Source organism: Sorex araneus, chromosome 4 (assembly GCF_027595985.1).
Source record: "Sorex araneus isolate mSorAra2 chromosome 4, mSorAra2.pri, whole genome shotgun sequence".
Classification (NCBI taxonomy): Eukaryota; Metazoa; Chordata; class Mammalia; order Eulipotyphla; family Soricidae; genus Sorex; species Sorex araneus.
The window spans coordinates 48,061,511-48,077,330 of record NC_073305.1 but is presented as its reverse complement, the minus strand read 5'-3'; the positions used below and the strand labels follow the sequence as shown (position 1 = coordinate 48,077,330).

The following is a 15,820-nucleotide window of genomic DNA, read 5'->3' as shown; positions in this document are numbered from 1 at the left end:
CAAACAAGTACAATCATCCTATGTCTATCACTCTCCTTCTGACTCATTTAACTCACATATGATACTCTCTGAGTCCATCCATTTATAAGCAAATTTCATGACTTAATTTTTCCCAGTGGCTATGTAGAATTCCATTGTGTAGATGTACCAGTGCTGGCATGGATGTGGGGATAAAGGGACTCTCATTCATTGATGGTGGGAATGCTGCCAACTGGCCCAACTTTTTGGGAAAACAATATGGGAATTCCTCAAAAAGCTAGAAATTGGGCCTTGGTTCATTGTCAACCTCTTTAATTGCTCCCCAGACACTCCAAATTCATTCCCACCAATCAGATCTTTTCATAGTCTGTCCTGTGCCCTGGAAACATCCTTCCTCTTCTCCCCTTTCCCCCTACACCCTCTACAGGTGCTATAAAACTTAGATCTCCTGCCTTTGTAGGGAAGCTGTTTGCCTTGCCCCTACCGCCTTCTAGCCAACTGAGAACAAGCCCTGCGGCTCACAGACACTATTGCCATTTGTGAGCAAGTTCGTTGTGCTCTATTTATTCAACAAATATTTCATTATGCCCCACTCTGTGCACGCCCTGTGCTGGGTAAAAGAGTATACCACGGTTCCCTGGAATGACATTCTCAGGCCCAATGAGCACTGCATTTCCAGGCCACAAGACACAGCAGGCCTGAAAGCAAAGCCGGAAAGAGGAGGGAGGGTGGCCTATGAGGAAGGTGCACGGAAACTCTCTTCCCTTCAGGGAAGACTGCCCTGAAAAGGTGACTCTTGAACAAAGTCCTCACAGAGGTGACAGTTTGCACCAAACAGTAGTCAGTGCAAGAGATCCAAGACTGGACTGTGACCAGCATGCTCCTGCTCAGTCAACAGAGAGAAGGTCCATATGGCCAGAGTCAAGAGGCCAAAGGTCATAGTAAGAACACACACACACCACACACATCATAAGACACTCATTACCCATTTTTCATAAAATCAGAGAGGGAATACATATATATATGTATATATATATGTGTATATATATACCTTTCGGAGAGCCCGGCAAGCTACTGAGAGTATCCCGCCTGCATGGCAGAGCCGGGCAAGCTCCCCAGGGAATATTCAATAAGCCAAAAACAGTAACAATAACAGGTCTCATTCCCCGGACCCTGAAAAAGCCTCTAATCATTGGGAAAGATGAGTAAGGAGAGGCTGCTAAAATCTCAGGGCTGGGATGAATGGAGACATTACTGGCGCCTGCTTGAGTAAATCGATGACAATGGATGACAGTGGTGTGTATATCTATCTATCTATATATATAGATATATTTATATATCTATACATATCTATATATGTGGGGTTGGACCACACACGGAAGTCGCTACTCATAGCCTGAGCTCAGATGTGTCGGCTGGTGGTGCTTAGTGAACTATATGTGGTGCTGGGGATTGTATTTGGTATTAGCAGCATACAAGGCAAGTGCTTTGTTTTGGGGGGCCACATCCAGCTGTGTCCAGTGCTTACTCCCAGCTCTGTGCTCAAGGATCACTTCTGGCAGTGCTCAGAGGATCATATGGGGTTCTGGGGATCAAACCTGGGTCGGCTGCGTGCAAGGCAAGCAAACTCCTTACCTGCTGTACTATCTCTTCAGCCCCACTTTTTTTGTTTTTTGAGGCAACACCCTACAGTGTTCAGTGGAAATTCTGGGCTCTGTGCTTGGCTAGCTCTCAGTCATGCTCAGGATCAAACCGGGGTCATCAGGGAAGAAGGCCAGTGCCTTAATCCTGTACTGGCCCTCATCTGTTTCTATATTTGGCTTTGGTCCTTCCAGGTCCAGGAAGTCCTGCTCCTCCACCAGCTTAGGGCAGCTTTTCCGGGTTGATTCAGACGCTGGCTTGCCAGTCCAGGGACACACTGCCTAGTTTCAGGATGCGGTGAGAAATTACAGGGCCTGGCCGGATCCTTATCAGTGTTGGAGTCTAGCCACGTCAGGCTCTCCACAGGAGGTGATGGAAGGTTCCTGAACCTGGAAAAACATCTGGTCCAGGCCAGTTCCAAGTTGGGAAGATGCCCAGAGTGGAGCAAAGGTCTAGTGACAGCATTAGCTCTCAGGAGCACAAAGTGAGCAGAGAGGGCCTCTGGTGGCTTGATCCCTGTACTGTCTCCCCTTCTAAACACATAAACGTTTTAGGGATAGGAGAGATCTGCCAGGGGGACCACATACGGTCTCCTGAGCCCCTCCAGGAGCGATCCCTGATCAGAGCACCAAGAGTAAGCCCTGGGCACCTCTGGGCAGGGCCCATAAACAAAACCAAAAATAAACACATAAACGTTTTAAAACGCTTTCTACGGGTCAGGTGGCCAGGCTGTATCACTCATTCCTTTAAATTAAAAACGGGAAAACCGAAGCCCACAGAATGCGGGAATTTCCCGGAGATCACACAACTAATTAAGGGGAATAACTAGATTATGCTACTCCGTGAACATAATTCCGAAATTCTAAACTGACGCATGCTCTAAGCGCGTTCGGAGGAGCGAACCGTTTAAGGAATTCCCAGAAGATGAAGAACAAGTAGCGTGCGGAGCAAAACCAAACCAAAACAAGACAACGAATCTCGCGGGCGCTTTAAGAGGACACGAACACACGACCCACGTGCCTTCCACTTCCGGAACCCTAACCGCATTCGCTCGGGTCAACCCCGCCCCTCCCAGAGCATCTTGGGAAATGTAGTCCTACTCCCCGCAGGGAGCCATAAGAATGCGGGCTCCTTGGAACTTCATTTCCCAGAAAGCTGCGCTCGCTGGGCTCGCCCGGGCAACGGGCTGGTGGGGGCGAACCTCTCATTCCGGACGTTTGGACTTTTCAGAGGGGATGACAGACGGTGGGCAGAGGCCCTGGGCAGCGCCACCCGTAGGCTGCCCGGCCCTGCGGACCGGCGCGCAGAGAGCGTGGAGCCGCCGCCCAGCTCTGCTTCCGGCCGGGGGTTAGGCAGCGCGGGCGCCGCGGTGGGCGGGGCGCGGCGCCGCGACCCGCGTTGCTATTGGCGGCGGTTGGGGGCGCGGAAACTGAACGGCCGGCAACGGTGGCGCTCGCCCGCAGGCCCGCTATGGCCGGTCCGTGCCCGGTGAGTCCTGCGGGCAGCGGCCCGCCGAGCCCTCGTCTCTCCGCGGGGCCGTCCGCACAGGCCTGGAGTGGGGGGCGGGTGTGGCGGGGACGCGGGCGATCCAAAACGGCCCTGGGCGGCCCCTGCCTACGGTGCGTGCGGGAGGCTGCGCGGGGACCCCCTGCACCCCCTAGCCCTATGCGGGCTGCCTCTGCCCCTGCCCGAGCTCGGCATTCGCATCTTAGCGGGGCCACACTGGTACCCTCCGCCTGGAGGTGGCACTGGGGCCCGTCTCTGGCTGACGCTGGTCTGCAGGGTCTCACCTGGATCAGGCGTCGCCTCCTTGAGTTCCAGGTCCTTACAGACGACGGGACCGAGCGTTCTAAAGCCCCTCTGCTTTGGGAGGGGTCGTTCGGAACCGGCCTGGCCTTGCCCGGCGGCTTCCAGGAGGTGACCACTTGCATCCCACCAGGGGCCTGGCGGCCTGAGCTGAGATCCCAGACTGAGATTCAGGCCTTTCAATGTTATTTATTTATTTGTTTTTGAATGATTGGGGTTTGGGGCCACGCCTGCGTTGCACAGGGCTTATTCCTGGCTCTGTGCTTGGGAATTCTGGTCCCCCGCCAGTACTTTACTCCTTTTTGTCTGAATACTACTCTGTTGTATGGATAGACCATATTGTGTTTCTCCATTTGTTGGTGAGTATTTAGGGTTGTCCACTCTTTTTTTTTTTCCCTCGGCTGTTATGAGTTATACTCTGTGATGTTGAGTGCTTTCAATCCTTACTGGTGTATACCATGAATTGCTGGTCAGTTTTCTTTTAGGGAACTGACAAACTTTTATGAAGTGGATTCCCCCCCCCCCCAACCCTTTATCTGTTTTTAAGATTGAAAAAAGGTTTTTGTCTATTCTGGCTATCACATTTTTATATGAATTTTAGAATCATCTTGCCATTTTCAGGGATGGGGTGGGGGAAGGGCCTTGGATTGATCATCTTGGGGTTGTGTGGAATCTGTTAGTCCGTTTGGGAAGTTACTGCTTCTTGTTTGTGTTTTAGGCCGCACTCTGCTGTACTCAGGGCTTAACCCCTGGCTCTGTGTTCAGGGATCACTCCTTCTAGGGCTCGGGGGAACATAATGGGTGCCAGGGATAACTCTTGGATTGGCTGCGTGCAAAGCAAGTGCCCTAAAAATCGTACTGACTCTCCAGCCCCAGTGACTGCATCATAATATCAGGTTTTCCAGACTCTGGGCATGGCAAGTTGCCCTTTTTGTTGTCTTTTGTTTGGGGGCCTCACCCGGCTATGCTTGATACCCCGGATCTACACTCTGATTACTCCTTGTGGCTCTTGGGAAGCCATATGGGTTTCCAGGGACCAAACCTGGTTTGGCTGTGTGCAAGGAAGTGCCTTACCTGCTGTGCTGTGTCTCTGGCTTCTCCGTTTATCTAGATCTTTCTAAATTTCTTTTAAAATGTGTGTGTGTGTATGGGTGGAGGGGGTGTTTTGGGTCAGTGTTCAGGGCTTACTCCTGGTTCTGTGCTCAGGGATCACTCCTGGCAGTGCTTGGGGGACCAAGTCAGGTGTTAGGCACAGAAACGGGTTGGCCACATGCAAGGCAAGCGCCCTCCCCATTGTACTATCTCTCTGGCCCCTTTTAAAGTATTTTGTACTTTTCACTGTAGACCTTGTAATTCTCTTGTTAAATTGTTCCCCAAGTATTCTTTGTCCTGTAGTATATGTGGAATCATCTTACTTTTTTCAGATCATTTGTTACTGATGAATCGAACTATAATTATGTTTTGTAAGTTGATCTCATATCTTTCACCATGCTAAACCTGTGTATTAGCTCTAGTAATGTCTTTTTGGTGGATTCTGTAGGATTTTCTGAGCCTTTGAAACTCTCCTGGATGGGAGAGGAAGTGTCTTGCTCCTAGGGAACCCCCTTCCTCCTCCAGGCTCCCCACCTCTGACCCTGGCTCTCCCCCAGGAAGACCCCTCGCTGGAGAGGCATTTTAAGGGCCATCGGGATGCAGTCACCTGCGTGGACTTCAACCTCAGCACAAAGCAACTGGGTAAGGAGAGGCATCTTGGGGCTGGAGTGATAGCACAGCGGGTAGGGCGTTTGCCTGGCACGAGGCCAACCTGGGCTTGATTCCCAGCATCCCATATGGTCCCCTGAGCACCACCAGGGGTAATTCCTGAGTGCAGAGCCAGGAGTAAACCCTGAGCATCACCAGGTGTGACCCAAAAAGCAAACAAACAAACAAACAAGGAGAGGCTGTGTGTGTGTGTGTACAGTATGGCAGGGAAGTGGGGGGCGGCTCTGAATTGGTGTGTGTGTGGGGTGCAGTATGGCAGGGAAGTGGGGAGGGCTCTGTCTAGAGCCAAACTTCTTTTTTTTTTTTTGGAGCCAAACTTCTTAAACTGGCTTGTAATCCCTCTCAGGCCATTTCCAAGACTGGGGGAGTCGTGAAAAATAAATTTCTGGATGATTTACAATAAATAGTGTTTGATTTGTGTACCAGTTTTGTACACCTCTATTCCTGGGGCCACAGGAACATTCCTCATGAAATGGGGTCTCGAGTGGCCAAGTTAAGAAGCCCAGACCTGCGGCCTCTGTGGGAGGTCACTGTGCAGGGCTTTTCCCTGCCCTTTGGGTCTGGCTGAGGAGTGGGCCCTACCCAGGGGCTCTTCTGCCTCACGGCTTATTCCTGTCGCCACAGTGGAGGCTCCTGCGTGTCCGGGAGCCTGAGTGGAAGAGAGCGGGGCTCCCTCCTTCTCTGCCCTCACGCTGCTCCCTCAGGGCTTCATCCGTCACTTCCTCATCCTGTGAACGAGACACCTCCCTCCCCGTCCTGTAGTGGCTGCAGACTGAGAGGACACTGCAGGCAGCTCGGGGACCCCTAGGTTTCCAGTTGGTGCTCAGTGTTGGGGTGGCTCCTGAGTGTTGGGAGGACACGGTGGGTCTGTGGGGAGACCTGGACCCCAGGCAGGGGAGCTTTCCTGGAGACCCCCTTAAATGCAGCCCAGGGCCGGCTCCCCGTGTCCCACAGCACACGCAGCTGACAGGCTTCCAGGCCCTGGGAGTCTGTCCCAGGAGAAGGCAGAGTGGGGCTGGCAGGGTGCCTCCTGGTTGCTCCTCCGCCCCGTCCCTGTCCCCACACTGTCCTGTGAGGGCTCCGGGTCATGGCTTCCCAACTCCTCCCAGCCAGTGGCTCCATGGACTCTTGCCTCATGGTCTGGCACATGAAGCCCCAGACACGTGCCTACCGCTACACGGGCCACAAGGACGCCATCACCTGTGTCAACTTCTCCCCCTCGGGACACCTGCTTGCCTCCAGCTCCCGCGACAAGACCGTCCGCATCTGGGTACCCAACGTGTGAGTCATAGGCATTGTGGGTGATTAGGGGATGTGTATGTTTCCAGGGCCTCGTGTACAAGGCGAGGACCACATACCTGGCCCCTGAGTTAGAATTTTGGGGGGCCCTTAGGACCGGCGCTGTGGCCCCAGGTCCTGCTTCTGGCTCTGGATTGATCGCATTTCCTGGGAGGTGCTTCAGCTGGGGCCCTCCTCTGTGGGCCAGGAGTGGGGTTTTGGACCCAGACATCCTGCAGGGGATTCCCTCGGATGCTGTCACAGCTCGGGGTGGGCTGTGCTGTACCTGCGCGGTGTCTGGCTTCCCTCAGATGGGGTGCTCAGACCTGGACTGGCTCTGGGAGGGGAGCGGGCATTGTGGGCGGTGCCAGGAGGACCCTGCCTCATTCTTTCGGCTTTTCTGACTGGATGTGGGTCCCCGCAGCAAAGGCGAGTCGACCGTGTTCCGTGCCCACACTGCCACTGTGAGGAGCGTCCACTTCTGCAGTGATGGCCAATCCCTGGTGACCGCCTCCGATGACAAGACCATCAAAGTGTGGTCAACGCATCGCCAGAAGTTCCTGTTCTCCCTGAGTCAGCATATTAACTGGGTGCGCTGTGCCCGGTGAGTAGCCGCCGCAGAGCAGGGCACAGGGGGCAGCGGGCGCCAGCATTGTAACCTTGGGCAGGGGCCTTAGCACTCTAGAATCTCCCTGAGGGCTAGAGTGCAGGCCCTGTCTGGGGAGGTCCTGAGTTCAATCCCTGGCGCCTACTTTCCTGAGAACTGGATATGGCCCTGGTGGTCCCCGGGAACTGCAGTGGTGACTCTGGTGGCCCCAGCATTGCCTGACTTGAGCAGCACGGCACTGCTGGCCCGTGCACTGGACCTTGGGCCTGCACAGCTGGGTCCGGGTATTGCTGGACATGGTTCCCTGGTCCCCTGCCTGCTGCTTGGGTAACCCCTCAAATCCCTACTAAAAGTCCTCCCGAGCCTCCACCTCTTTCACTCTGAAATGGGAACAAGGATGGCTCAGACCTTCTGAGTTGTTGAAAAGCTTCACTTGAACTCATGTGTGACAGGGAAGTTTGTTTCCTGGCCAGGCCCAGGTTATCTTGGGCCCTGCTCAGGGTAGCGATAGGAAGAGTGTCGGGGCCACCGCGCCTTAGGCCTCCTTTTCCCTGAACCCTGCAGAGCTTGGTGGCGTCACCCACACTTTGCAGATTTGGACACTGAGGCCTGGCAGTGCCCTAGCTTGCTCAGGACACATGCAGGGTTTGACCAGGCTGGGTCTCTGACCCAGAGGCTTTCTCCTTTCCTGAGGGGTGGAACCCAGGCTTCTGTGGGGCTGATCTGAAGGCTGGCTCTCCCTTTGGGGGTGGGGTCATCGCTGTGGGCACGGGGATGAGGCCTTGCAGTGCCCTAGACTCAGACACACACCTCCAGCATTCTGTGTTCCTTTACGGTGACTGGCGTGTCAGATCTCTGATGGAGTGAGGCCAGGGGTCTGGGGATACTTGGAACCCGAGGAAGTCCAGGGACCCCTTGCAAGTTACTTACTCCCCACTGCACCAAAACTGTTTTTTTTTGGGAGTCCTGAACACACTGAGAGGCCTTGTCACCAGACTCCTGAGAATGGGAGGGTTCAAGGACAGCAGGCGGGGTGTGGAGGCCACACTGGGCCTTTGGTTCTCCAGGCTCTGGGCCTCCTGGCCTCTCGTTGTCAGGTGGTGTCTTGCCGCCCGATTCTCAGAGTCAGTTGTGGACTCAGGAGTCGTAGTAGCTCGCGCAGTTAGCCTGTCGATGGCCACATGCTGTGTGCCACGCTCGGGCCTCGGGCATGACACTGCTCCCTGCTTACCCCCGGGGCGGGGGCCACTCCCATGCAGTGTCACTCCACAAAGCAGGGTGCATAGCTCCCAGGGACTCCAGGGTCATCCAGCGGGCAGTGCAGGCTGGGTGGCTGGCGAAGATGGTGGTGCTGTGAGGTGTGGTGTGACTGACTCCTGTCCCCCTGGTTCAGGTTCTCCCCCGATGGGCGCCTCATTGTGTCCGCCAGCGATGACAAGACCGTCAAGCTGTGGGACAAGACAAGCCATGAATGCATCTACTCGTACTGTGAGCACGGCGGGTGAGTGCAGGCCCCATCCCTGCCGGCGAACGATGCAGGGAGGAGGGCATGGGGGGCAGTGGTGGGAGCCGGCAGCCCGCTCACCTGCTCCCCGTGACCACATCATTCCCTCTGGAAAGAGCTCTGCCTCCTCTCTCTCCCCCAGGAAACAGGACACTTAGCTTCAAGGCATATATTTTTCTATTTTGGGGGCAGGGGGTAGGATGGAGGGCACATCTGGCGGTGCTCAGGAATTACTCCTGGCAGTGCTTGGAGGACTGTATGGGATGCCAAGGATTGAATCCAGGTCAGCTGCATGCAAAGCAAATGCCTCCCCGCAGTACTCTCGCTCTGGCCTCAAGGCATATAATTCTTCAGGTTTTGGGGTCATACTGGCGATGCTGTGCTACTCCTGGCTCTGTCTTTGGGTCATCCTGATAGTGCTCAGGGGACCGTGGCATGCTTGGAATCCTCTGAGTGTCCTTCGAAGTGTGACCATTGAGCTGTCTCTCTGGTCCCAAGGCATGCAATTTGGGAAACTTTTCTATTTTCTCGTTCTCATTCTGACATGTCTGTGTGAAAGCAGTTGGCCCAGAGTTGTGAAAAGCATCTTAGGGCCTGGAGAGATTGTACAGGGGTTAAGGTGCTTGCCTTGGGTGCAGCTAACCCTCAGTACCACATATGGTCCCCCAGCCTCCCCAGGAGTGAGCACAGAGCCAGGAGCAAGCCCTGGGCATTGCCAGGTGTGGCCCTAGGATCAACCGCAAACCAAAAGCCCTCAACAGCAGTGCACGGTGTACTGGGCTGTAACTGAGGGCCAAGGCCCTGTGTGGCTCCTGTGGTGGCTTTGTGCACACTGATCACAGCGGGACAGAGAGGGGCCTGTGTTTGAGCTGGGGCTTCCCGTCTCCTGGGCTCCCAAGGGAACTGTGCTCTCGGTCTCACTTAGTTCTGAACGGGCTCCTGCGAGGCCCCAGCCCAGGCATCACGGACAGGGATACTCCCGAGCCTTGGCCTGTCTCCTGGGGAGAGGCCACTCTGGGCCCTGCTGCCCTTGGTGTCTGGGCTCCTGCCCCCAGCATTGGGGTGGGTAGCAGTTCCCACACCGCGAACAGACGATCACCTTCAGTGTGAAGACACTTTCTGTGGTCTCTGGCGGGCTGGGTGTCGGGCCCTGTTCTCTGGCCAGCCCGTCTCTGTCCCTGTGGGCTCTGTCTCACCCTTTCCTCGCTGCCTCGCTTCGGCTTCTGACAAAGTGGCCAGTGTCCTGGGCTGAGGAGAGGGTCAGCAGGTACTCGGAAATGGGAAAGTGCTGAAGGCTCCCAGGTTTGTTCATTTTGTTTTGTTTGTGTTTTGGAGCCACCCCTGACAGTGCTCAGGGATTACTCTAGGCTCTGCGCTCAGTGACCACACCTGGGGGGGCTCAAGGGACCATAGGGGTGCCGGAGACTGAGCTCAGGTCAGCCACGTGCAAGGCAGGTGCCCTGCCGACGGTGCTGTCGCTGCAGCCCCCATGTAGCAAGTGGCATCTCTATTCCAGGTTTGTCACCTACGTGGACTTCCACCCGACTGGCTCTTGCATTGCTGCTGCCGGCATGGACAACACGGTGAAGGTGTGGGACGTGCGGACTCACCGGCTCCTGCAGCATTACCAGCGTGAGTGCCCGTGGGCAGCCCTGAGAGGCAGGGGGGCAGCCAGGCATCCGTCACGGCTGTGGCGCCTAAGTGGGCCTGTGGTCAGTCCTGGTCAGAGGGAGCCGTCCTGATCTGTTGGGGTCTCTAGGGCTGGATTGGCTTGAGACCTCGGCCTGAGAGATGGAGCCAGGCATCCCCCAGTCATTGGGTGTCCACTCTGGAGAGGGACACGTCACTCCTGCTGCAGGACCCCAGGGGCCCCTCCCTGTGTCTCTGGCCATGGCTCCGTGTGAGGGCTACAGCTCAGGGACTGATGCCGCCGGCCTCCCCCTGGGAAGGAGGCTCTGCCCGCCGGGCCAACTGGCTGCCCTTGGCCTGTGGTGAAGCACACAGGCCTGTCAGAAGAGGTCATCACGGGGGTACGTGCTCGCATTGCACACAGCTGACCCCCGTCTCCGTCCTCAGCACCACGTTGGTCCCCCAAGTGATCCCTGAGCATGTCTGGGTGTGACCCAAAATAAGCAGAAAGAGAGGTCAGTGCTGGCCACTGCATGTCCCCGCCCTGTCTTCTACAGATGTGGCTCTCTGGGCTGGGCGTGGCTCCGGGCCGGCCGTAAGCAGCAGCTCTTTGTTTTTTTTTTTTTTTTTTTTTTTTTTTTTTTTTTATAATTTATTTATTTTTAATTAGAGAATCACCGTGAGGGTACAGTTACAGATTTATACACTTCTGTGCTCACACTTCCCTCATACAAAGTTTGGGAACCCATCCCTTCACCAGTGCCCATTCTCCACCACCCGCAAACCCAGTGTCCCTCCCACCCTCCCCAATCCCATCTCCCCCCCACCCCACCCTGCCACTGTGGCAAGGCATTCCCTTCTGCTTTCTCTCTCTAATTAGCTGTTGTGGTTTGCAACAAAGGTGTTGAGTGGCCGCTGTGCTCAGTCTCTAGCCCTCATTCAGCCCGCAACTCCCTTCCCCCACATGGCCTTCGACTGCAATGTAGTTGGTGATCGCTTCTCTGAGTTGACCTTTCCCCGGAACGTGAGGCCAGCCTCGAAGCCATGGAGTCAACCTCCTGGTACTTATTTCTACAGTTCTTGGGTGTTAGTCTCCCACTCTGTTATTCTATATACCATAGATGAGTGCAATCTTTCTATGTCTGCTCTCTCTTTCTGACTCATTTCACTCAGCATGAAACTTTTCATGCCCATCCACTTGACTACAAAATTCTTGACCTCCTTTTTTCTAAGAAGCAGCAGCTCTTTGTATCTGCTTGTAGCCCGGGGAGGCAGGTGGCAGGTGGTCACATGGGCGGGGGAAAGCTTTGGATGGGAGGTGGGGTGGGCGCCCATGTGGGTGCGACCAGGATGTGATATCAAGTATCGGTGTGCCGAACCTGCCTGAGAGCAAGTGTGACTGGTCTGAGTCGCTCTCACCCAGGGTGTGGGCATGGGGCCACAGAAGCGCCAGGGTTCGTAGTAGGAGGCCAACGAGGGGTCCTCAGGGCTGAGACCAGAGTGGGCAGAGCCAGGCGTGTTGCTGCCACAGCACTTGGTTGAAGTTCCCCGAAACCCCCTCTCCCCCCCCCCCCCCCCGCTGTCATTCCCGAAGGTCAGTCCTGCAAATGGGAGAGAGGTGTGGAGAATGAGGTGGGCCGGGTCCGAGGTCTCCCTGGATGCCCCCCAAATGACTTTCCTGCTTTTGAGGATACTGCTCGGTTGGGGTGCTTGGGGAGAGTTGGGCGTGTGCACTTACGCCAGCTGTGACTTTAGGCTGGTCACCGAGCCCTGGACCTTAGCACTGCCTCCGGTGGTGTTGGGAGCGTGAAGGGCGGGATCTGCGGTGGACCCAGGCCCCCCAAGTGACTTGTTAACTGCCTGCTGGAGTCAAAAGTCAAAGCCCGCAGTACCCGAGACCACCACTAGGTGGCATGGGCCAGCCACAGGAACTTGGTGTGTGCAGTTGGGAGGCGGGAGAGCGCCCTGGTTTATCCCAGGGGCTGTTTGAGACCAGACCTGCACAGTCTGCGTGCGCGGAGGCCCTACCCTTTGTTCCTCTTTAGGCTTAGAGGACTTTCTCCTGCTCTGGGCCTGGCCTGGAGGTGGGCAGGTGGGCAGTGCAGAGGGGTACTTGGAGGGAAGGGAGGCATGTGAGGGAAGGACCAGGACAGGGAGCTGTGGGAGAGGGCAGGGGTGTGGGTAGGAGTCCAGCTGTGTGCTGTGGAACGGGGCTGTCTGGGGGTTGGTGCAGAGCCCAGCGGGACACTCCCACCCACCTCACTGCCAGCGTCCCCTCAGTCCCAGGCTGGGGCCCTTCCACCAGTGCTGCCTGATGGTTCAGTGGTTCAGGGAACGGGTCCGGCCCCACCACACTGCTCAGGCCCACCATGTTGGGGGCCACCAGGACCCCCTGGGAAGTCTCTGGAGGTCACCAGGGCAGTACATGGCGATGCTCCGGGGAGTGCAGCACAGGGGCGCAGAGCCTAACACCTGCTGGGCGGGGGTCCTGGCCCAGAGGCGGCAGGCAGGGCTGCTGCCCACCGGTGCGCCTGTGAGCCGGCCTCTCCCCCACCCCTCATGGGAGCGGTTCAGGGTGCCTTTTGCTTCTGGCAGCAGCATCAAAGCCAGCAGGTCGCTGGGTGCCAGGTGTGCGTCATGAAGCCCTTATGTCTGGGCTTGGCGAGGCACAGCAGGCCCAGAGGGCACCCGCCTGTGGGCTCCTGCATGCATCACTGTGCACCCCCTGAGGCAGGGGCTGGGCAGCCTTGGGCCTGTGTCCCCAGCAGAAACTTGACGTTGGAGGCCTGACCTAAGTTGGGCAGAAATTGGGGGTGGGGTCAGCAGCCAGGCCCCACAGCTGTGCCCACAGCAACCTGCCCTCCCGTCCCCACTCTGGGTCATCCATGGCACCGTTGCCCAGGACTCTGACCGGAAGCTGGCCGTCACAGGGCAGCTGAGCCCTGGGGGTGCTGGGGGGGTGTGCCTGCTGAGTTGGCGGGGCCCATGGGTGATGCAGACAGCCTGGAATGGGGGCTGGGCCTGGGGGCTGGGGCCTCCTCACCAGTTCTGGATGCTTCCGCCTCAGTCTGGAGGCCGGCAACATGCCCACCATGGTGTGAAGTGGGGCTCAGGGCCTCCCTGTGGGGCACAGTCCCTCCTTAGGGCCCTTGCGGGGGGCGGGTGTGTGTGTGCCAGGCCAGCCCTGCCTTCCCTCACAGGTGCCCGCGGCCAGGGGTGGTGGAACAGGAGAGTGAGCCCTGTTCCAGGCTCAGGACAGCACGGGTGCTGGCATCCTGGCCCACACTGGGGGGCCGGGGTGACAGGGCACAGGCAGTGGGCACACGTGACTGTCCCTGAGGCTGGCCTGCTGTTTGCTGAGGGCCAGGCTGGACAGGACTGTCTAGGGCTTCCTGCTCACCCCCCACCCACTTCACTGCCAGCGGCCCCTCAGTGCCAGTGACTCACCTGCAGGACGGAGCTGGGGGGACGCGCTGTCGTCGGCCCTCTGCGGCAGGATTCGGGGCACTGAGCCGGGGCTGGGTGGAGGTGTGCTGAGGAGCAAGGCCCTGTCTTCCTCCGCCCCCAGGGACAGCTGCTCCCCGCGTGCCCCTCCCTCCCCAGCCCTTCTCTGCGCCTGCACACGTGGACGACACGGTCACTCTGTGTCTGCTCCCCAGAGCCTTCGTTATGGCACATGTGGAGTGTGCTGGTCCCCCCCCCCCACTGTGGCCCCGCGTCTGGGGGTCTCTGTGCTGGGCTGCTCTCAAGCTGGCTTGTGTGTGTGGCCTTCCTGGAGCCCGAGGAAAGACTCGAGTTCTCTGGGAAGGCTGTGTCCCGGCGCCCCGGGCCTTCCCTCCACGTGCTTGGGCACTTGGACCCACACTCCTGGCACACGGGGGCGCATTGTCAGCTGTCTAGTGCCAGGGCTCCGTATGCCCCGAGACTGGCCGGGCCGACGGGGCTGGCGTGTTCCAGTTCCAGCAGAGGGGCCTGCAGCCTCGGGACCCGTGTGAGGGCTCGACTTTAGGGTTTGCTTTGACCTCTGTGGCATGGTCTGTTCTTTTGGTCGGGGGCTCCTAAACCAGGGTAGCGCCTGGTGGTGCTCGGGAAGCTGTGACGAGCCAGTGTGCAGCCGGGGCTTGTGCGTGCAGCCTGCCAGCACCCCTCAGCCATCTCTCCGGCCCCTGCTGGGAAATTCCGACTGGGCGAGGTCTCGGCCGTCTGCCCCTCTGGTCCCCTCGCCAGGCCTGCGTGATCACTGAGCAGCACGGGGCCTACAGGGGCCAGCTGGGGTCTAGCCGCCCCCTCTCAGCCGCTTTCTGCGTCCTCTTAGCATCTGACATGAAGCTGGGGCCCCGCCAGGAGTCAGGCTGCACCGGGTGTCACGCGCTGGGAGGCCGCCATTTGCTGTATCTGGGAAGGGAGGGGCTGGCTTGGAAGGGAGTATCGGGGGGCTTCCGAGACGTGCAGGCTGGGAGAGGAGGACAAGAGTCTCCTGGGACAGAGGTGGGAGGTTTTGCACCCGGGAAACCGCCAGGGACAAGAGACTCTAGGGTGGGTGGGGGGAGAGTCCTGGCCAGAGTAGTGACAGGACCTGGGACCTGGGGCTGGTGTGGTCCCCCTGTCCCCACCCCGGGTCACAGTGTATAAAGGCCTCTCGGACTTTACCCAAGGTTGGTGGGTAAAGTGCTGGGCCCTGTGCTCGTTCAAGGTCACTCGGTATGTGCACCCATCCACCTGCCTACCCCACCCAGCCCGGGTTGGTATCTGAGGGGTTCCTTCCTGTTGGGCTCCCCAGTGTGAGGGTATGGGGTGGCTCCATCTTTGGCCTTGCCACGCCTGAGCCCCGCCCCATGTGTCCCCCTCCACTGCCCTCCCCCCAGTGCACAACGCCGCGGTGAATGCCCTCTCCTTCCACCCGTCGGGAAACTACCTGGTCACGGCCTCGAGCGACTCCACGCTGAAGATCCTGGACCTCATGGAGGGCCGGCTGCTCTACACGCTCCACGGGCACCAGGTGAGGCGCTGCCTGCTGGGCCAGGCTGTCCCTGATGTGGCGCTGACCCTTGGGGCCCACGGCTGCTTTCTCAGCGTAGCTGCTGTCACTGCTGCAGGAGTTGTGGGGTCAGCGGGGGCGCGTGTCCTGGCCAGCAGCTGCGTCCAGCGGGAGCTCCTGCCCTGGGGGCGTCTGCACTGCCGCAGCATCTCCCGGGGTGGTTCCAAGGAGACCTGCCTGTGACTGTTCCCGGAACTGATTCGGGTCCCGGGCCTTCTCACCGAGCAGTTGCCACCAACGCCTCGGTGTCCTGGTTTCCCTCCCAGTGGCTGCCCTGGCCCCGATGTCACCTGCCACCAGCGGTCTGGGGCCTGTCTCGTGGGGATGCGGAGTCAGGGGCGCAGACTCCGGAACTCCTCATTGTGCCCCTCCTTAACACCTGTGAGCAGGGGGCAGGTGGGGAGTCGGGTACGCGGGCACCGGAAGCAGCTCTGGTCTCTCCCGCCTCCCTAGGGCCCGGAGGCTGCTCCTCTGGTTGTCACATCTGAGGTGCAGGTGTGCAGACAGCAGGCTGTTCCCCAGTGCTGGCACAGCACAGCGCTTGTGCCCGCCTTGTCAGCTCTCGGCAAGAGGGCTG

General features: G+C 58.0%; 1 protein-coding gene across 6 annotated transcripts in view; it reads left to right on the top strand.

Moving 5' to 3' along the window:
- The first annotated feature begins 2,820 nt into the window (after positions 1-2,820).
- The window catches only part of POC1A (POC1 centriolar protein A), a 63,825-nt gene continuing 50,825 nt past the window's right edge, over positions 2,821-15,820 (top strand). The window contains exons 1-7 of one of the 6 annotated variants that reach the window (XM_055135608.1): positions 2,821-3,108; positions 5,080-5,160; positions 6,297-6,468; positions 6,890-7,069; positions 8,466-8,573; positions 10,093-10,208; positions 15,071-15,204. In XM_055135608.1, the coding sequence (XP_054991583.1) occupies positions 6,308-6,468; positions 6,890-7,069; positions 8,466-8,573; positions 10,093-10,208; positions 15,071-15,204 (699 nt within the window). In that variant the 5' untranslated portion in view covers positions 2,821-3,108; positions 5,080-5,160; positions 6,297-6,307. Of the gene's footprint in view, positions 3,109-5,043; positions 5,161-6,296; positions 6,469-6,889; positions 7,070-8,465; positions 8,574-10,092; positions 10,209-15,070; positions 15,205-15,820 lie in introns of all 6 variants that reach the window. The other 5 variants (XM_055135610.1, XM_004615193.3, XM_055135609.1 and 2 more) reach the window with 5 other exon arrangements.